Raw genomic sequence first — 20,919 nt, 5'->3', positions numbered from 1 at the left:
CAAGCCGCATCTGTGACCTACAGCACAGCTCATGGCATCACCAGATCCCCAACCCACTGAGCGAGGCCAGGGATGGAACCCTCACCCTCATGAATCCAAGTCGGATTCGTTTCCCACTGTGCCACAGTGGGAACTCCCTCATTTGAGTTCTTTGCTTTTTCTACTATTTTAAATAATTTTTATTTTTTCCTTCAGGAAACCTCATTCTTCCTTCTTTAACTGTTTTTATACTTCGTTGTCTTTATTTTGCACACACTTTTCTTGTCTCATACTTTTTGTCCTTTGGGAACACTTGTGTCATCTCTTAAAATTATGGTTTCTTACCACTCCCCTTTCTCTTTGATGTGATTTTCCTCTATCCTTTGGGCTTTATCTGTTAGCTCTTCAGTCTTTCTCTCCTCCTTTGGCCTCCTTCGTGTTTTATTTTTTGCCTCTAAATTGCTTCTTAGCTAGGTCTCTGTTTGAATTTCTCCCTACTTCTTTAGACTCAGCATGTCTAAAGCCGTATTTATCAGACTTGTGTTAGTAGGACCACCATTGTCCCTTGCTTATAAGTGTAGAACCTTAATTATCTTTCACTTCTTTCTTTGATGTTCTCTTTAATCACAGAACTTTGAAAATTCCTCGAAATTATTCCTTCATTTCCAGTTTGGGCACTTTGAGCTTCAAGAATTGCAGTATACAGTCTTCACTCTGCCTTTCTGCTTCCAGTCTCTTTGCTCATCTGTCTTCTGTATTGTTACCAGAGTCTTTGCTTTAATCCTTTATTTTCATAAATCGATTTCCTTCTTAGAAGTTTTCAGTGGCTTTCTAAGGCCCAAACAAAGAATAGTGTCCAAATTTAACATTCCAAGCCTTCCACGGCCTTCTCCCACGAGTGATTGACCATTCTTGCCCAACTGATTTCCCTAAGCTGTGCATTTTCTTTCCCTTTCACCTTTGTAGAAAGTAAATTTTCATGGAATGTGTTTCTCTTTCCTCTTCATTTATATATAGATTCTGCTTTTTATTAGAATTCCATGGAAATTCTTTTGCCTGTATCAGGTCATCAGACCACAGTGATAAGACTCTTTCCTTTGGATCTCATATTACATTCATTTTTCAGTTGCCATGTATGCAAAAAATGTAAGGGAGCCTATAGCCTATAGCTTTACTCTTAAATCCTCAAAGATGCACATGGCACCTTACTACCTAGAAGAAATCTTAGATTTTCTTAATATCTAATTATCTCTTTACTGACCATTTAGTCTACATTTTATATAGGCAGGACTTGGTATATAGCCCTGGGTGTAATAAGTGCTCAGTCATTTGATGATAGGGAGTTAGATTTTCTGTTGAGTATTTTGGTATTTGAGGTATAAAATGCCAACATTGAAAACCTGGAGCAGAGTTCCTGTCATGGCTCAGCAGTAACGAACCCAACTAGTATCCATGAGGACTCGGTTCAATCCCTGGCCTTGCTTGGTGAGTTAAGGATCCAGCGTTGCCATGAGCTGTGGTGTAGGTTGCAGACTCGGCTCGGATCAGATGTTCCTGTGGCTGGCAGCTGCAGCTCCTACTCTTCCCCTAGCCTAGAAATTTCCAAATGCCGTGAGTGTGGCCCCAAAAAGACAAAAAAAGAAAGAAAACCTGGAGCATGTCAGTTTCTGTTTCCTGCCTCTTCCCTATGTGCAGCGTACAAGGACATATAGAAAGTTCAGCTCCCTTGGTGTTTCTTTGATATTTGTAGTCATGCTGCTTCCAGGAACCCCATCACAAACTTAAAGAAAAAAAAGTTTTTTTAAATCTAAAAGTGATGTATGCTTATTCTAACCAAATCGTTTATTAATTCAAGGCTTACTAATTGAGTGTCTATATGTGTGAAGCACTGGGGATATAGTGGTGGTAGTAGTGATAGTGTTGCAGCCTTTTGAGCTGACATTCTCAAGCAGGGGGTATATAATTACTTCAGAAAGTGAAATGCTATTTAAAAAAGAAAGTGTCGTGGAATTCCCTTGTGGCACAGAGGTTTAAATCTAGCATTGTCACTGCAGGGGCTCAGATCAATGCTCTGGTGTGGGTTTAGTCCCTGGCTTGGGAACTTGCGCATGTTGCAAGTGCAGCCCCCCCCCCAACAAACAAAAAATAAAGCATGGTGAGAGGATAGAGAGCATTTATAGTGCAAATGCCTATTCCAGGTGGTAGAAACCTCTTCTTTCAGTTACTCTGTCGTCTGAAGGGAGCCACTGTTAACTAGCTTCCAGAGATTTTTTTCACACACAAGCATTTATTAGGGCATATGCCATGATTTGTATTTTCCACTTAATAATTGTGGATATCATGTCGTATCGGTAGGTAAATTTTTCATTTTTCTGTCTACTTGGTGTTCCATTGTATGAATGTCTGATAATTTAAATCCTGTGTTGGATATTTAGGTTGTTTTTATTTTTAAAGTGTGAGCCCCTTGATCATGTTTCCTTACATAATCCTGTGGGTATAGCTATAGAGTAAATTCCTGAAAGTTATACCACCTTTAATTTTTTGTGTTTTCTCAGTCTACTTGATGGCTTACTTTGAACTGAATTCCAGAAATGAAATACTCCCTCCTTATTCTAAGTCTGCCTCTTTCCGCTGCTTCTCTGACATGTACGTTGTGATCATATCCAAACCTCCACTTGGACATACTTGGCATATGATTAGACAGAAGGCATTGAATGAAATCAGATCTGTGGTCTGTCTTCCTCTTCATGTGCTTTTTTTAGTAGCTCTCTTCTGATTTCCTCTACCTGGCCAAAATTTCCTGTCAGTGAATGGGCTGTGTGGCCAGACTACCTAGGATGAAATTTTGTGTCCATTGCTTTACCAGGTGTGTGACCTTGAATAAGTAACCTCTCTGCTTCAGTTTGGTCCTACCTGGAGTTAGGGTATTAGTGGTGTCTACCTCATAATGTCATTGTGAGTACTAAAGGAGTAACAGACAGCTAAAATAGCGCATTGAAGGTACGCAGTAAATGTCAGCTGCTTTTCTTACTGTTAATCCTCTTCCTCTCACTCCCCAGCAAGCTCTTCCTCATTGTGCATTTTACTGTGTGCCTTGTATTTGATTGCAGGCTGATTTCTGTAACTATTCACAGGTCTTATCATCTTAACTCCGTAAGCTCCTTGGAGCCAAAGAGTGTAAATTATTTATCTTCCTATTGCCTACCCCATATGCTTTGCACACATTGTGCTTAATTAATATGTATTGATTAAATATGTATACTTTTGGAGGAGCAATCGTGAAACCAGCATTTATAATACAAATCTGGTTTTTAGGAGTTCCCGTTGTGGCGCAGTGGTTAACGAATCCGACTAGAAACCATGAGGTTGCGGGTTCGATCCCTGCCATTGCTCAGTGGGTTAATGATCCGGCATTGCCGTGAGCTGTGGTGTAGGTTGCAGACGCGGCTCGGATCCCGCGTTGCTATGGCTGTGGTGTAGGCTGGCAGCTACAGCTCCGATTAGACCCCTAGCCTGGGAACCTCCATATGCCGTGGGAGCGGCCCAAGAAATAGCAAAAAAAAAACACCAAATCTGGTTTTTAGCTGTGTAATTTTTATCCTTGACCTGCTTGAAAACAAACTGTAATAATTACATTTCAGGAGATGACGCATTCATGGCCTCCCCCTCTAACGGCTATTCATACACCATGCAAAACAGAACCTTCCAAATTTCCTTTTCCTACTAAGGTAAGTAAATAAAATGTGTCTTTGATACTGTAAGGAAATTAAATGGCTTGACTAAAATTATAAGCATTCAAAATTGTCTTGCCATTCCCATTCTAGTGGGAGATAGACAGTAAGTGAATAGATAAGTTTGGTAGTGATAATTACTATTAAGAAAACAAAATGAGAATATGGCATGAAGAGTGACTTGCATTGAGAGATACTTGGAAAATCTTTGACGGCAGGCAGTATGGGAAGGAGACTTAGAAGGCATCAGTGTTTGCTGCAAACCCTTGTGATAGTCTAGGCCACAAATGGTAAGGGCTTCCCAAACTGTTGATGAGGAACTCCGTTCCAGAGGACACAGCAACTAGACTTTTCTCCTATGGAAAATGGTTCCTCAGATGACGTTCCAAGCTCATCTAAAACCAGCAGATTTGGGATTTTTTACATTAATCTATACTCACACAAATAATGCAAGAATATGTTATTAGGAAAGTTTGAGCAGGATCGCTAATACTAGCCTTCCCTACATACTGCCTCCTCCATCTTACCAGAGCCACTTCATACATTCCTTTGCAAGTCTTTTCATGTGCATTTACATATGCATATAATGTAATCATCACATATAAACGTCTCATTTATTTCTGCGCAGATATATTATTCTGTATTTTAATTAGTCAGCAATAGGGCTTAGAGACCTTTCCACATTATTTTATGTGTGTATGTATATATGTATATACACAAACATACACAGATTATATAGAGATAATTATTACATAAAGAGGTATTTCAGTTCTTTTAATAGTATCCATTTTATATATATATTAGTTTATTAACCCATTTCCCTTTGGTATGTAACTTGTTGCCAAGTTTTCACTTCTGTAAACATTGCTATAGGGGATATCTTTGTTCATGCCTTCTTGGGTGCATGTAGGTTTATTTTGTGTAAAAAGCAGGAAGTGTAATTTGTTGAATATTGTATAATTGTTGGATATTGAGGGTATATGGTTAACATACTCTCAGATTCCCTCCATCGTGTTTGTACTAATCAGTACTCCCACTTGTGTTCCCTATTTTTCCTCACATGCACACCACCGTTTGTTATTTTGAGCACCAATCTTTTGATCCATTTCCTAGATTGCTAGTGAGGTTCATCATCTTTCCACATTTGTCATCTGTGTGGATGAATTGACCTCCTCTGCCCTTGGGGCTGCATCTTTTCACCTAATGAGTTTTAGGATAATTTGTTTTCTTTTGTGTTTTTTGAATTCTGGATTCAAATAATTTATTCCACATGCTGCAAATGTTTCTCCCAGTTATAGAGCCCTTTTAACTTTTATGGTCTAGAAGATTTTAGATTTGATGAATATATTGATCTTTCTCTTCTAAAAAGCTTTTGCTTTTTAAAATCTTGTTAAAGAAGGCTTTTCTTCTCCACGGTCATAAACATAACTTCTTACTTTTCTTTTAATGTGATTACAGTTTCGTTTACTTTATCTTTAGCCCAGTTTGTTTTTGTGAGTGATGTGAGATAGAGGTAAAACCTTCTGCCCATATGTGTGCCATACCACTCCTTCACTTTATTTGCAAGATATTTAATGTACAGAGTCTCATAGACATAGGCACCTGTGTAACCACCACCTTCATCAAGAGTTAGAACATTTCCATCACCCCCAAAGCTCCTTCATGTTCCTTTGCAGTCTGCCTCACCCCCACCACTGGCCCCACACAATTGCTTACCTGTTTTAAGTCACTCTAGGTAAGTTTTGCTTTTTCTAGAATTTTATATAAATGTAATCCATACAATGCGTACCTTGCAGCCTTTTGCTTAGAATTTTGGAATTCTTCCATGTTCTTAAATGTATCAGTAATTTGTTCCTTTTTATTCATGAGTTCATTTTTATTCCTTTTGTATGAAAATACCTAAATTTGTTTACTCATTCACCTGTTGGTGAACATTTGGGTTGTTTCCAGATTTGGGCTGTTAAGAATTAAGTATCTAGGAGTTCCCATTGTGGCTCAACGGGTTAAGAGTCCGACTGGTATCCATGAGGATGTGAGTTTGATCCCTGGCTTCGCTCAGTGGGTTAAGGGCATAGGTCGCAGATGCAGCTCGTGTCCTCTGTTGCTGTGGCTGTGGCATAGGCCCGCAGCTCCAGTTTAACCCCTAGCCTGGCAACTTCCATATGCTGTAGGTACAGCTCTTTAAAAACAAAGAAGAAGAAGAATGCAGTATCTGTAAACATTCATTTATAATTCTTTGTGTGAATTTATGTTTTCTTTTATGGTTAAACCTGGGTCTATGGTGAAGAGTAGAATCACTGGGACATATGTTAAGTATATATTAAATAGATACTAAACTGCAAACTATTTTGTAAAGTGATGATAGCACACTCCTGCCTTATTCCACTCTAATTTCCCAGCAGCTTATGATAGTTGCATCTGTTCTATATCCTTGTCTACATTTGTTTTTGTTGCTCCATTTTATGCTGTATTACCTCTGGGCATGTAGAGGTATCTCATACTGGTTTTCATTTGTATTTCCCTGATGACTAATGATGTTGAATCTCATTTTGTGAGCTTATTGGCCATTCTTCTTTTTGAAGTATCAATTCAAATCTTTTGCCTCTACCCTGTGTGGGTATGTGAGTGATGGGGGCGGGAGTGCCAGGATTGAATGGGTGATGTTTATAGTTTCTTTTTCTTTCTTCTCCTAATAATGTCTTTGCTTTGATACAGGGTAGTGTTGCTTCTTAAAAGGAGCAAGGAAATATTCTCTTCATCTCTATTTTCTGAAAGAGTTTGCAAAATGTTAGTATTATTCTTCCTTGAATGTTTAATGTAAGTCAGCAGAGAAGCTATCTGTACCTATAGTGTTCTTTATTGGAAAGTTTTCAATTAGAAATTAACTTTATTAGATACAGAGCTAATTCAGTTTTTCTATTCTTGTGTCATTTTGCTAATTTGTTCACTTCAGTCAAATTTATTGACAGTTATTTATAATATATACCTATTCTTTAATGTTTGTAAGAGCTGTAGTGAAGTCCTTTATTCCCCTGCTATCAGTGATTTGTAGTTTCTCTTTTTTTCATTTTCCTTGAGTAGTCTAGTTAGATGTGTATCACTTTTACTGGTCCTTCCAAGAACCATCTTTTAGTTCTTACCAGTTTTCTCTTTCTTTGCTTTTTGCCAGGCCCTTGGCATGTTGAAGTTCCTGGGCCAGGGATCAAACCCGTGCCATAGCATTGTGACCCAACCACAGCAGTGACACCAGGCCCTTAACCCTTTAGTCCATCAGGGAACTCCAATTTTTATTTTATTGTGATTATTTTTATCTTTCTACTTATTTTGTTTGTTTGTTCATGCTGTCTTTTTAGGCCTGCACCTGCAGCATATGGAGGTTCCCAGGCTAGGGGTTGAATTGGAGCTGTAGCTGCTGGCCTACACCACAGCCACAGCAGTGTGGGATCCAAGCTGTGTCTGCAACTTACCCCACAGCTCATAGCAATGCCAGATCCCTAACCCACTGAGCATGGCCAGGGACCAAACCCACATCCTCGCTGCGTTCATTAACCACTGAGCCACAGTGGAAACTTCTCTTTCTGCTTATTTTGTTTTATTTATTTATTTATTTATTTACTTACTTACTTATTTATTTTGTCTTTTTGCCTTTTCTTGGGCCACTCCCGCGGCATGTGGAGGTTCCCAGGCTAGGGGTCTAATCGGAGCTGTAGCCACCAGCCTACGCCAGAGCCACAGCAATACAGGATCCAAGCCGTGTCTGCGACCTACACCACAGCTCACGGCAACGCGGGATCCTAACCCACCGAGCAAGAGCAGGGATAGAACCCACAACCTCATGGTTCCTAGTTGGATTAGTTAACCACTGCGCCACAACGGGAACTCCTCTTTCTGCTTATTTTGAATTTTATGTGCTCTACTTCTGATTTTTAGGTGGAAGCTTAGATCATAGATTGAAACATTTCTTGTTTTAAGGATTTAAAATTTTCAGTTTCTAAGCCTTGCTTTAAATGTATCTCACAAATTGTAATGTATAGTGTTTTTATTATCATTCACTGCAAAATATTTCCTAATTTCCTATGTGATTTCTTTGATTCATGAGTTACTTAGAAGTATGTAGTTTTGGGAGTTCTCATGGTGGCTCACTTGTAACAAACCCAACTAATAACGTGAGGGTTCAATCCCTGGCCTCAATGAGTGGGTTAAGGAGCATTGTCGTGAGCTGTGGTGTAGGTTGCCGGCGTGGTTCGGCTCTGACATTGCTGTGGCTTGGTGTAGGCCGGCCACATGTATTAATTTTATTTCTATTTTTATTTATTTATTTTTGTCTTTTTGCCTTTCTTTCTAGGACTGCACCTACGGCATATGGAGGTTCCATAGCTAAAGGGTCAAATTAGAGCTGTAGCTGCTGGCCTACACCACAGCCACAGCAACCCACGATCCGAGCCACGTCTGCAACCTACACCACAGCTCATGGAAACATCAGATCCTTAACTCACAGAGCGAGGTGAGGGATGGAACCTGCCACTTCATGGTTACTAGTCAGAATCGTTGCCACTGCGCCACAACGGGAACTCCCAGTTGAACCATTTTTTGTTCCTCCTCATAGTTTCTCTTGTTTCACATCCTTACCAACTCTTGGTATGGTCAGTCTTTTTAAATTTTAGCCCTTTTAGCAGTTGTGTAGAGGGTACCTCGTTGTGATAGTCATTTATATTTCCTTAGTGACTAAGAATATTGAGCATCTCCTTATATATTCATTTTCCATGTCTGTCTCTTCTTTGGTGCATTGTTTGACTCTTTTGTCCATCTTATACTGGGTTGTTGCCCTCTTACTGAGTTTTGAGAGTTTGTTTATTGCTTTTTTGTAAGTCCATTATTAGATAGATTTGCAAATTTTTCCACCCATACTGGCTTTTCTTCTCATTCTCACAGCATTCTCTCAAAGAGTAGAAATTGCTAATATATTTTTTTTAATAACAATTTTTATTTTTTCCATTATAGCTGGTCTACAGTGTTCTGTCAGTTTTCTACTGTACAGTATGGTGACCCAGCCACACATACATGTATACCTTCTTTTTCCTCACATTATCATGCTCCATCATAAGTGACTAGATATAGTTCCCTGTGCTGTACATTGGGAGAAATTGCTAATATTGATGAAGTCTAATTCTTCAGCTTTTTTTTCTTTGACAGATCATGTTTTCAGTGTCTAAGAAACTTTTTTTTTTTTTGGATTGTGCCCATGGCGTGCAGAACTTCCTGGGCCAGGGATTGAACCTATGTAACAGCAGTGATAATGCCGTATCCTTTAGCTGCTAGGCCACCAGGGAACTCCAAGAACTCTTCACCTAACCCAGATTCTTCATTTTTTTCCCTAGACTTTTTTTTTGGTCTTTTGTCTTTTTAGGCCCACACCCACGGTATGTGGAGGTTCTCAGGCTAGGGGTCAAATTGGAGCTGTAGCTGCTGACCTACACCACAGCTCACGGCTACGCCAGATCCTTAACCCACTGAGTGAAGCCAGGGATCGAACCCCAGTCGTCATGGTTGCTAGTGGGGTTCATTAACTGCTGAGCCGCAATGAGAATTCCCCCTAGACTTTTTATGGTTTTAGGTTTTATGTTTAGGTCTGTGATCCATTTTAAGTTAATTACTATACATGGTGACAAGGTAATAGTTGATTTTTTGTGTATGGATACCCAGTTCCACCATCATTTGTTGAAAAAGCTTGTCTGCATTTGCCTCTTTATAGTTGCAGTTGACCATATATGCATGGTGCATGTTTGACTGTGTTCTGTTTCATTAATCTCTCTCTGTCATGGTGCCCAGTGTCATGGTATCTTGATTATCTGACACCAAGAATTATTATAAAACTATAGTAATGTAAATCCTATAATTCTTATTTTTCAAATTTTTGGAGGGGTCCTTTGCATTTGCATATGACTTTTACAATTGGCTTGTCAATTTGAACATAAACATTTTCTGGAATTTTGATATAGATTGCATTGAATCTTTTGGTCAGTTTGGGGACAGCTGACGTCTCAACCATAGTGAGTTCTCTGACCCATGAATACTTATTATCTTCTCTATTTAAGTATAATTTAGTTTCTTGATTACTGTTTCGTAATTTTCAGTGTGTAGTCTTACATCTTTCGTCAGAATTCTCTTTAAATAATCCATTTTTAATGCTGTTGTAAGTGGTACTTTATTTTAAAAATTTCAGTATCTGATTTTTTCTTGCCAGTTTATAGAGATACATTTGTAATTTTATCTTTTATTTTGCAACTTGATAAATTCATTTAATACAGTAACATTTTTTTAGGTCTCATAGGAATATCTCTTCTTTTTTCTTTTTTGGGCTGCACCCATGGCATTCAGAAATTCTCAGGCCAGGGATCTAATTGATACTATAGCAGTGATCTGAGCCACAGCAGTGACAACACTGGGTCCTTAACCGCTAGGCCACCTGGGAACTCCAGAATTTTCTAACTAGACAATCATATCATTTGAGAATAAAGGGTATTACAATTTCATTTCAAACCGGATGTCTTGTTTCTTATTTTTGCTTTATTACACTGGCTAGAACGTCCAATGTAGTGTTGAAGTAGTGAGTAGGTATTCTTGTCATATATATGATCATAGAGGGGGGAAATATTCAGTTTTTCACCATTAAGTATCATGTTAGCTCTGGGATTTTTGTAGCTGTCATTCATTAAGTTGAGGAAGTTCCCTTCTATTTTTATTTACCTGAGAGTTCTTATTAGATACCAGTTTTGGATTTTGTTGAATATTTTCTTTGAATGTACTGATATAATCATAGGATTTTTCCTTTTTAAGTCTGTAAAATAGTGAATATATTGGTTAATCTTAATTTTTTTTTTTTTTTGTCTTTTTGCCATTTCTTGGGCCGCTCCTGCGGCGTATGGAGGTTCCCAGGCTAGGCTTCCAGTCGGAGCTACAGCTGCTGGCCTACGCCACAGCCATGGCAATGCCAGATCCTTAACCAACGGAGCGAGGCCAGGGATTGAACCCCCAACATCATGGTTCCTAGTCGGATTCATTTCCACTGCCCCACGATGGGAACTCCGTCCTGTTCTTCTTTTTAAAACATTCTCGAGGTGGAAGCTAAAGTTGTTGGTTTAAGATCTTTCTAACTTTCCTGTACAGCCTTTTAGTGCTGTAAATTACCCTCTAATGCTTTGTTTGCATCCCACAAATTGGGATTTCTTTCTTTTCTTTTCTTTCTTTTTTTTTTTTTGCTTTTTGGCTTTTTAGGGCCGCATTTGCAGCATATGGAAGTTCCCAGGCTACGGGTCAAATTGGAGCTGCAGTTGCTGGCATACAGTACACCCACAGCAACTCGAGATCTGAGCCACATCTGTGACTTACACCACAGCTCCTTAACCCACTGAGTAAGACCAGCGATCGAACCCATGTCCTCATGGATAATAGCCGGATTCGATACCACTGAGCCACAGTGGGAACTCCTGTTATGATTTCATTTTCATTCAGCATAACTTCTGATTTTTTATTCTTTGTTCTGCGGGTTGTTTTGAAGTGTCATTTTGTTTTCAAATATTTGTAGGTTTTTCCATATTCTCTGTTACTGATTTGTGGTTTGATTTCATTATGGTCCAAGGACATATCACCATATCCTTTTTGGCAACACTACATTTCTCTGCTCCCTTTTATACACAGTGAGATTCATGCCCAAGTGCAGACTATTGGCCTTAGAATAGAGCACAGTTAGTTTCTCCTTTTTCACTGGAGTGAAAGGAGAATGAATGGGTGTGGTTAGCAGTAGGTTAGTGGATTTTCCAGTGATAGTAAAGTTTTTACTGCCTTTACTCATATTCACTGTATGTTTTGAACAGTCCCTGGCAGCATTCTAGATGCTATAGATACATTGAACCTCTTCGATGGTGCCAATGTATAAAACAGTTCCTGGCACATTATAGGTGTTCAGTAGGTCTTTGTTGGATATATATATATATATACACTCAGGTAACTTTTGGTTTTTGATATTTTTGGAATAATTCCGTTAGCTACTTACCAATTATTGCTTTGGTTTGGTTGCTTTTACAGGTTGAATTTTGCTTTTTTTATAACTCATCTCATTCTCTGAATTTTCAGTGAATACAACTTTATGTGTCGTATAGCTTAAGGCTTTGGGGAGTTCTCTGTTGGCTCAGTGAGTTAAGGATCCATTGTTGTCACTAAAGTGGCTCAGGTCACTGCTTTGGTGTGGGTTTCATCTCTGGCCCAGGAACTTCTGAATGCCATGGGCACAGCCAAAAAAGAAAAAAACCCAACGACTTTATGTGAAGCTTTAATATCTACTTTTTCCCCTTTGTGCACCACCATATGGACTAGATCTAAGGAGAGGACAGAGAAGGGACAAAGGTTTGATACTTAGGGAATTTGGAGATGGCATCCTAAAGAAGGTGACAACAGCTGGGGTTAAAGGGGGAAGTACAGGAATGCCCAAAGCATGGGGGACCATGAGGAACCCAACAGAGAGAGTTCATGCCCATCAGCAGCTCTGAAAGAGCAGTTTGCAGTGTGGGTGAGAAGTTGAGTTTGAGAACACATTTGGGTAGCTAGTTTCATGAATCTCTATCATTTGCTTAAACATTCTTTATCTGTCCCATTTAAAAACAACAACCAAAAGAAACCCACCTCAATTTCATGTTGTTCTCCAGCTACTCCTCCTCTTTAGAGTTAAATTTACTTAAGAGTGGTTTATGTTTACTGTCTACATACTTTCCTCCACTCAGTCCTCAGTCGTTCTTTTTTTTTTTTTGTCTTTTTGCCTTTTCTAGGGCCGCTCCCGCGGCATATGGAGGTTCCCAGGCTAGGGGTCTAATCGGAGCTGTAGCTGCCAGCCTACACCACAGCCACAGCAACTCGGAATCTGAGCCACGTCTGCAACCTACACCACAGCTCACGGCAACGCCAGATCATTAACCCACTGAGCAAGGGCAGGGACCGAACCCGAAACCTCATGGTTCCCAGTCGGATTCGTTAACCACTGCGCCACGATGGAAACTCCCCTCAGTCCGTTCTGATCTTGCTTCCACTTGTAATGTTTCATCAACACCATTAAGATCACCAGTGGCCCATTTTGACAAATCCAATTAATGCCATTTTTTTTTTCTTTTTCTTTTTTAGTTTTATGTCTTTTTAGGGCTGTCCCCTCAGCATGTGGAGGTTCCCAGGCTAGGGGGTCTAATCGGAGCTGTAGCTGCCGGCCTTCACCAGAGCCACAGCAACGCCAGATCCAAGCCATGTCTGCGACCTACACCACAGCTCATGGCAACGCTAGATCCTTAACCCACTGAGTCAGGGCAGGGATTAAACCCACAACCTCATGGTTCCTAGTCTAGATTTGTTTCTGCTGCGCCATGGCAGGAACTCCCTAGTGCGTTTCATTTGTTACCTTCATTGGGCTTCTCATGAGGATCGAATATTGTTTAACATATTTCTTCCTTGTCTCCCACTATATGGTGCTCATCTAGATTGATTTTGTTTCTTGATTGTTCCTTTTCTCCTCTATGTACTTCTGCCATTAAAAGTTAAGTTTTCTGGGCACTGTGATGAGAACTGAAAGAGAATGCAAAAGACAAAATATTCTTCCCGATGTGCCAAACTTTTGGTTGTGGAAATGGAATAATACAAAATAAAAAAGAATTACATGTTGATGTTTAATTGAATACATAGTTAAACATGAGGAGAACTTATGATTGTCCTTGCTAGCTCTCTACCAAAAAGCAAAGAGAAACCATTATTGCTCAGCTGGTTAAGAACCTGATGAGTTGGGTTCGATCCCTGGCCTTGAGCAGTGGGTTAAGGATCTGGCATTGCTGCAAGCTGCATATCGGAGTTCCTAGTCTAGGGGGTCAAATCTGAGCTACAGCTGCAGGCCTGCACCATAGCTGCAGCAATGCCAGATCTGAGCCTCGTTTGAGACCTACACCACAGCTCATGGCAATGCCAGATCCTTAACTTATAGAGTGGGGCCAGGAATTGAACTTGCATCCTCATAGATACTATCTGGGTTCATTATGCTGAACCACAACAGGAACTCAAGAATTCTTTTCATTTTTTAATAAAGTTCACAGCAGCAACCTTTTGGCCACTGCTCTATTCAAAGACTTTTTAGAATTGCTTTATTGAGCTATAATTCACATACTATGCAAATCACCCATTCAGAGTGTACAATTGAATAGTTCTGCGTATATTTATAGAATTGTGCAACCAGCACTCCAGTCAGTTTTAGAACATTTTTATCACCTCAGAAGGAGCTCCCTACTCTTTAGCTATCAACTTTTGTCCCTCTATCCCCTTCCCAGTCCTACTCAACCACTAATCTGTCCTCTTTACAGATTTCCCTTTTCTGGACATTTCATGTAAACAGAATTATGTCATACATAGCCCATTCCAAAGGGATTCTTGCACTTGGCAAAATGTTGTCAAGTTTCTTCTGAGTTGTAACATGTATCGATAACTTCATTCCTTTTTATGGCCAAATAGCATTCCATTGTATCCATATGTATTACATGTTGTTAGTACATTCATCAGTTCATGGACATTTGGGTTGTTTTGAGCTTTTGGCTACTATTTATAATGCTGCTGTAAACCTTTGTATTCAAGTTTCTGTGTATAGGTTTTTATGTTTTTGTTTTGCTTGTTTATTTGCCTGGGGGCAGAATTGCTAGGTCATATGGTAACTCTATGTTGAAATCAACTGAGGAACTGCCAGAATGCTATCCAAAGCAGCTGGCTGCACCATTTTGTATTGCCTTTAGGCTTCCTATTTCTCCACTTGTGGTTATCTGTCTTTTTGGTTTTAGTTATCCTAGTAAGTGTGAAGTGGTATATCAATATGGGTTTGATTTCCATTCTCCCCCAGTGTCAAACATCTTTTCACGTGCTTTTTGGCCATTCGTATATCTTTCTTGGGGAGATATATATTCAGATCATTTGCCAGTTTTTTCATTGGATTACCTGACTTTTTTTTTTTTTAAATCATTGAGTTTTTTTTTTTTAATGCATTGTGGATACCAGTCTCTTATCAGATAGAATTTGCAAATATTTTCTCCCAATTTGTCTGAATTTTCACTTTCTTAATGGTGTCCTTTGAAGAAGGACAAAAGTTCTTAATTTCAATAAAGCTCAACTTACCTGTTTCTATTATGTCTTGTGCTTTTGGTATCATATGTAAGAATTCTTTGCCAAATCCACGGTCATTAAGGTTTGGCACTGCATTTTCTTCTGAAAGTTTTGTAGTTTTATCTTTTACATTTAGGACTTTGCTCCATTTCAAGCTAATTTTTTTATATTGTCAGGGGTAAGCATCCACCTGCGTTCTTCTACATGCGGCTCTTCACGACTTGTCCCAGCACCTTTTGTCGAAAAGAGTATTCTTGCCCTGTTGGATTGTCTTCACATCACTGCTGAAAATTAGTTGACTGTTGATATAGGTTTACAATATTTTTTTAAACAGAAAAACTGTGTTTTAGCTTTCATACTGTTTGAATTTTTCTTTCACAGATAAGTCTGTCATTAAAGGAGGATTGTGGGGTTCCCGTCGTGGCTCAGTGGTTAACGAATCCAACTAGGAACCATGAGGTTGTGGTTTGATCCCTCAGTGGGTTAAGGATCCAGCATTGCTGTGAGCTGTGGTGTAGGTTGCAAATGCGACTCGAATCTGGCGTGGCTGTGGCTGTGGCTGTGGCATAGGGCAGCAGCTGTAGCTCTGATTAAACCCCTAGCCTGGGAACGTCCATATGCCTTGGGTGCGGCCCTGGAAAGACAAAAAGATAAAAAATAAAAATTAAAAAAATAAAAAATAAATAAAGGAGGATTGTTCTTTTTTTTTTTTTTTTAATTTTCCCACTGTACAGCAAGGGGGTCAGGTTATCCTTACATGTATACATTACAATTACATTTTTCCCCCATGTTCTTATTTTTAAGTAAGCTTTGAAGGATGTTAGGGATGTTTGTGTAATCTTAGTACTGCATTGTGTACCACATCTTAACGAAGGAAATGCACAGCTGTTCTGATCTTGAAAGTTGAGTTTGGAAAGTCATGTTTCTCACACAGACAATGACATTTTGACTTTCTTTTTACTGATGCTTCCTGCATGCCAGACGTTAGGGTAGTATATAGCGCTTACAAAGAAGTATTTTGACAAATCTCATCCTCAAGTTGCTAACTGTAAGATACTGGGAGCAGGTAGGGGAGTAAAATGACATGGGAATAATCGTGTAGGGTTTGCTAGTCCATAAAAGTGGTTTTTTTCTTGTTTTTTTTTTTTTTTTTTTTTTTCTCGTTTGTTTTTTGCATTTTAGAGCCACCCCCGAGGCATATGGAAGTTCCCAGGCTAGGAGTCTAATCAGAGCTACAGCTGCCAGCCTATGCCACAGCCACAGCAACGTAGGATCCAAGGCATCTGAAACCTACACTACAGCTCATGGCAACGCCGGATCCTTAACCCCCTAAGCAAGGCCAGGGATTGAACCCACATCCTCATCAATCCTAGTTGAGTTCGTTAACGGCTGAGCCACAAAGGGAACTCCAGTGTTATATTTTGAATCCATATAGGATGTGCAGTTACTTTCACTCTAGAATATGGTTTTTAGTATTATTTTTTTTAAATAACATTTTCTTAAGACCAAGATAAATTAGGATATGAATACTGTGGTTGCCACTGAAAAGAAATGAGTGATAAAGGACTGTTTTAGCTTGTAGCTATAGCTGTAGCTTGTTATAGTTGTAGCTTGTTGCTTTTTGTATTAAGCTCCGGGAAGCTGTTTTGGCCACAAAATTGCTGAGGCTGTTCAGATGGTATCATTCAGTTCTTTCCATGTTTTTTCTTTTATTTATTCATAGAAACTCAACAGGATCTTTCATGAGTTAGCTGGAATTGAATAGTTTAATTTGAAGTATTTTTCTCTAATGAACCTTTTTTCTCCTTAATGTCACTTTATAATTTTATGTCATTTTTTCTTAGGAGTCTCAGCAGTCCAATTTTGGTCCTGGAGAGCAAAGTGAGTATTTCTTTTACTCTTGGTTTCCAAATTGTTTATTGAGCATTCATTTCTCATGGTCATACCATATATTTCTTTAATAATTCTTTTGTATGTCTTATCCCAATATTTATGATCCAGTGATTAGTGATGGGTTTAGCTGAATCTTGGCCTAAAAAGTGAAGAATTACAGATCCTTTGAGATCAAAATTAACTATTTTTATTAAGTATTTAAGCTAATAATACAGAGCCCCAAGAGCCAGTCTTCTGTCTTTCCGTCTCCTTCATGAAGATACTTGGTTGTGTGATGCTAAAACTTCAGGCAAGAAGCAGTCATTGTTGCTTACCAAGGCTCTTCTCTTCCTATATCTATATTTATTTATTCTTCCTGAATCTTTTGGGTTGAGAAGAAAGTCTGTTGTCTGCTACACACACCCCCTTCTACCCTCATTGTTTTGGCCTCTCAAGAGAACTTGAGGGGAAGATAGTTTTGACAAACTCAAGTGTGGTTCCAAGAGAGGATGGCTGAGTGAATTGATAGCAGTAAGGTTAGGAACCTTGCAGATTTCGTGCTTCACCATATAACTCTCTAATAAAGCAAATGTTCTTAGCTAAGAGCAATAACTTCCTAAATAAGGTAGATTTACACTGGTAATAAGCTAATTTGGGAAATTAAAATGTGGACCTTTTTTATCCTTAGTTTGTTGTCCTTAGTGATCTTAAAGCAAAGACACAAAAACCAGAAGAAAATTTATTTAAAGGTTAACAAACTTTATCTTTGTATCAATTTGTTAGTTCTGCTTTAAAGCTGCAGTTAAAAGGAAAAGGCATGCAGCATTGTTGATACACGGTAAATAGCTAGCTATAGGTAGACCAGAAAGTTTACATTTTCTATGAAAATTTTTCAGGAATATCTCATCCTGGAATTCCCTTGTGGCACAGCAGGTTAAGGATCCAGTATTGTCACTGTAGCAGCTCAGGTCACTGCTGTGGTATGGGTTTGATCCCTGGCCTGGGAATTTCCACATGCTGTGGGCGCAGGCAAAAAAAAAAAAAAGAGAGTATTTCTCATCCTTCTACACCTCTTCCCTCATTCTCTCTCCCCAAAGGTAACTTTTGGCAGATGGAATCGCAAGATGCACCTACTCTTTATTACCTAGTATTTTTCAATAAATTTATTTAGAACTTTTTTGCTTTTTAGGGCCATACCTTTGGCATATGAAAGTTCCCAGGCTAGAGGTCGAATCAGCTATAGCTGCTGGCCTACACCACAGCAACGTCAGATCCAAGCCTCGTCTGTGACCTACACCACAGCTCATGGCAACTCCAGATCCTTAACCCACTGAGCAAGGCCAGGGATCAAACCCACATCCTCATGGATGGTAGTCAGGTGTTCCCACTGAGCCACAGTGGGAACTTAGAACTGGTTTTAGATCAGTGTAAAGCTCAATTCATTCTTTTTAATGATAGAATTTTGTTATATTGTATGAAAGTATTCTTTTCTTTTCTTTTCTTTCTTTTTTTTTTCTTTCGCTTTTTAGGGCTGCAGGAGTGGTATAAGGAAGTTCCCAGGCTAGGGATCGACTTGGAGCTACAGCTGCTGGTCTGTGCCACAGCCATAGCCACAGCCATGCCACATCCGAGCTTTGTCTGCAAACCACACCACAGCTCACCACAGTGCCAGCTCCCTGAACCACTGAGTGAGGCCAGAGATCGAACCTGCATCCTCATGGATAATAGATTTCTTTCCACTGCACCTCAGCGGGAACTCCTGAAAGTATCATATTAACTAGTCTCCTGTAGATGGACATTTGTTTCCAGTTTTTGCTGTTGCAAAGCATACTATAGTGTATGTGTGTGTATTTCTCCAGATAGACCTCTAAGTTAAATTCCTTTCCTTATACTTGCTAGGTCAGTGGATGTGTGCATCTACGGTATTGATAATATTGTCAGATTCCCCTCTAGAAACATTGTATGAGGTTATAGTCCTACCATATGAACATGCCTATTTCTACCAGTATTTCATATTATTATACTTTAAAGTGTTCCAATTTGATGGATGAGGAATTACATCCCATTGTTTTGAATTGTATTTCTTTGAGGTTATATGGATAGATTTTTTTTTTTCCTTAATGGCTTCACCTGCAGCACATGGAAGTTCTTGGGCCAGGGATTGACTCATAGCTGCAGCTGTCACCTGTGCCACGGCTGCAAAACACCAGCTTCTTTAACGCTCTGTGTCAGGCTGAGAATCAAACCTGCACCTCCATGGGGACCTGAGCCACTGCAGTCAGATTCTTAATCCACTGCGCCACAGTAGGAACTCCGCTACACATTTTAAAATACAGGGAGATCCTGTCGCGGCACAGCAGAAACAAATCCAACTAGGAACCATGGGGTTGCGGGTTTGATCCTTGGCCTCGATCAGTGGATTAAGGATCCGTCATTGCCATGAGCTGTGGTGCAGGTAGCAGGTTCGGCTCTGATCTGGTGTTGCTGTGGCTGTGTTACAGGCCTGCAGCTGTGGCTCCAATTGGGTCCCTAGTCTGGGAACCTCCCTGTGCTGCCAGTGCAGCCCTAAAAAGACAAAAGACAAAAAAAAGTGTGTGTGTGTGTGTGTGTGTGTGTGTGTGTGTGTGTGTGTGTGTGTGTACACACACACACACACAGATAGATCTGCTGTAGATTCTGACTTCTCCATTCTTTTTTGTTCTAGAGAGATATAATCCTTCTTCTAAAACTTCAAATGACTTCTCCATTCTTTTTTGTTCTAGAGAGATATAATCCTTCTTCTAAAACTTCAAATGGGCACCAGTCTAAATCGTAAGTTTATTTCTTAGTAAGTTTAATGTTTATCTTTTTTGATAAAAGTTTAACGATAGTGTTTGGATATTTAGAACAACACCTAGAAATACGTACTTAATCTTATTTTTTGTTCTTGTTTTTCAGGGTTGCACCTGCAGCATATGGAAGTTCTCAGGCTAGGGTTCGAATCAGAGTTGCAGCTGCTGGCCTACACCACAGCCACAGCAACTCAGGATCCAAGCCGCGTATGTGACCTACACCACAGCTCACGGCAGCGCTGAATCCTTAACCCACTGAGCGAGACCAGGGATCAAACCCATGTCCTCATGGATACTAGTCGGGTTTATAACCTGCTGAGCCACGACGGGAACTCCATACTTAATCTTTTAAGGCAAGGGTAGGCAGCCTTTTATGTAAAGGGCCAAAGAGTGAAATACTTTAGGCTTTAGGGGCCAAATGGTCTTTGTCTCAACTATTCAGCTCTGCCATTGTAGCATGAAAGCAGTCATAGACTATGGATGTAAAGCTTTCTTTTCCATACAGATCTATATTTGTCTTTTAGGCCATAGTTTGCCCACCCCAGCTCTGTGATTTTTTTCTCATTCTTCAGAAGTATGTATGTTTGTGTGTGTATGTGTTGATAGTTTGTTTTTAATTAAAAAGATGTGAAAACGCAGGATTCTTCTTTGTAAGCCCTCCATTTAACTACTCAAAGCAACATAGTTTGTACTGTTTGTAAGTTTTCCTATCTTTATTTTATAAGTAGACCCAGGAATGTATATCAGAATGTAATAGGGTGGTATATTGGATGGTAATAAATTTCAGCTTAAAGAATGAATGAGGTACAGAATTTCTGAGACAGCAAATTAACCCAGTGGTTAAAACAAAATTCTGAAGGATCCATGGCCACAGAGCTAGCTAGCTTCTTTATGCCATAACCACAGTTTATACTGCTGACTTCAGAGTCTTCAGCTGAACAGGAGAACTGAGTGAGCATGAAAATAGATGACTGCAAGAAGTTTACCCTCACTGCTGAAGAATTCAAATTATGCAAAGCCCTATTTATCGTATTTATTCATATGCAGAAAACTGATGGGAGCTTACCATATATGTGCATATCACTTTGGTTGCTGAGGGAGCACAAGCATGCAGGACCTTGAGCAGTCTGGTAAAAGCTTTGACATATTCACATGTGTAAACAGGTTCATTGAGCTGCCATTATTAAATCATAAGGGCTGAGAGAATTCAGAGTAAGTACATTTCTTTACAGGAAACGAGTCATAGAGATGCACTAAGCCCTTGTCCAAAAGAAAACTCTTTTTGTCTGTCCCACTTATTTGGTCACCTTGAAAACACTTTTCATTTCTGTAAT

The 20,919-nt window shown here is 39.5% G+C and overlaps 1 protein-coding gene across 5 annotated transcripts in view; it reads left to right on the top strand.

The window, feature by feature from the left end:
- Positions 1-20,919, top strand: part of AFF4 (ALF transcription elongation factor 4) — an 87,201-nt gene that overhangs the window by 37,114 nt on the left and 29,168 nt on the right. For 4 of the 5 annotated variants that reach the window (XM_047778612.1, XM_047778613.1, XM_047778614.1 and 1 more), the window contains 3 exons: positions 3,621-3,707; positions 16,727-16,763; positions 19,517-19,565. In XM_047778612.1, the coding sequence (XP_047634568.1) occupies positions 3,621-3,707; positions 16,727-16,763; positions 19,517-19,565 (173 nt within the window). The remainder of the gene's footprint in view (positions 1-3,620; positions 3,708-16,726; positions 16,764-19,516; positions 19,566-20,919) is intronic. The other variant, XM_047778615.1, reaches the window with a different exon arrangement.

This window comes from Phacochoerus africanus, chromosome 4, assembly GCF_016906955.1.
Source record: "Phacochoerus africanus isolate WHEZ1 chromosome 4, ROS_Pafr_v1, whole genome shotgun sequence".
Taxonomy (NCBI): domain Eukaryota; kingdom Metazoa; phylum Chordata; class Mammalia; order Artiodactyla; family Suidae; genus Phacochoerus; species Phacochoerus africanus.
This window is presented reverse-complemented; position numbering and strand designations above follow the sequence as displayed.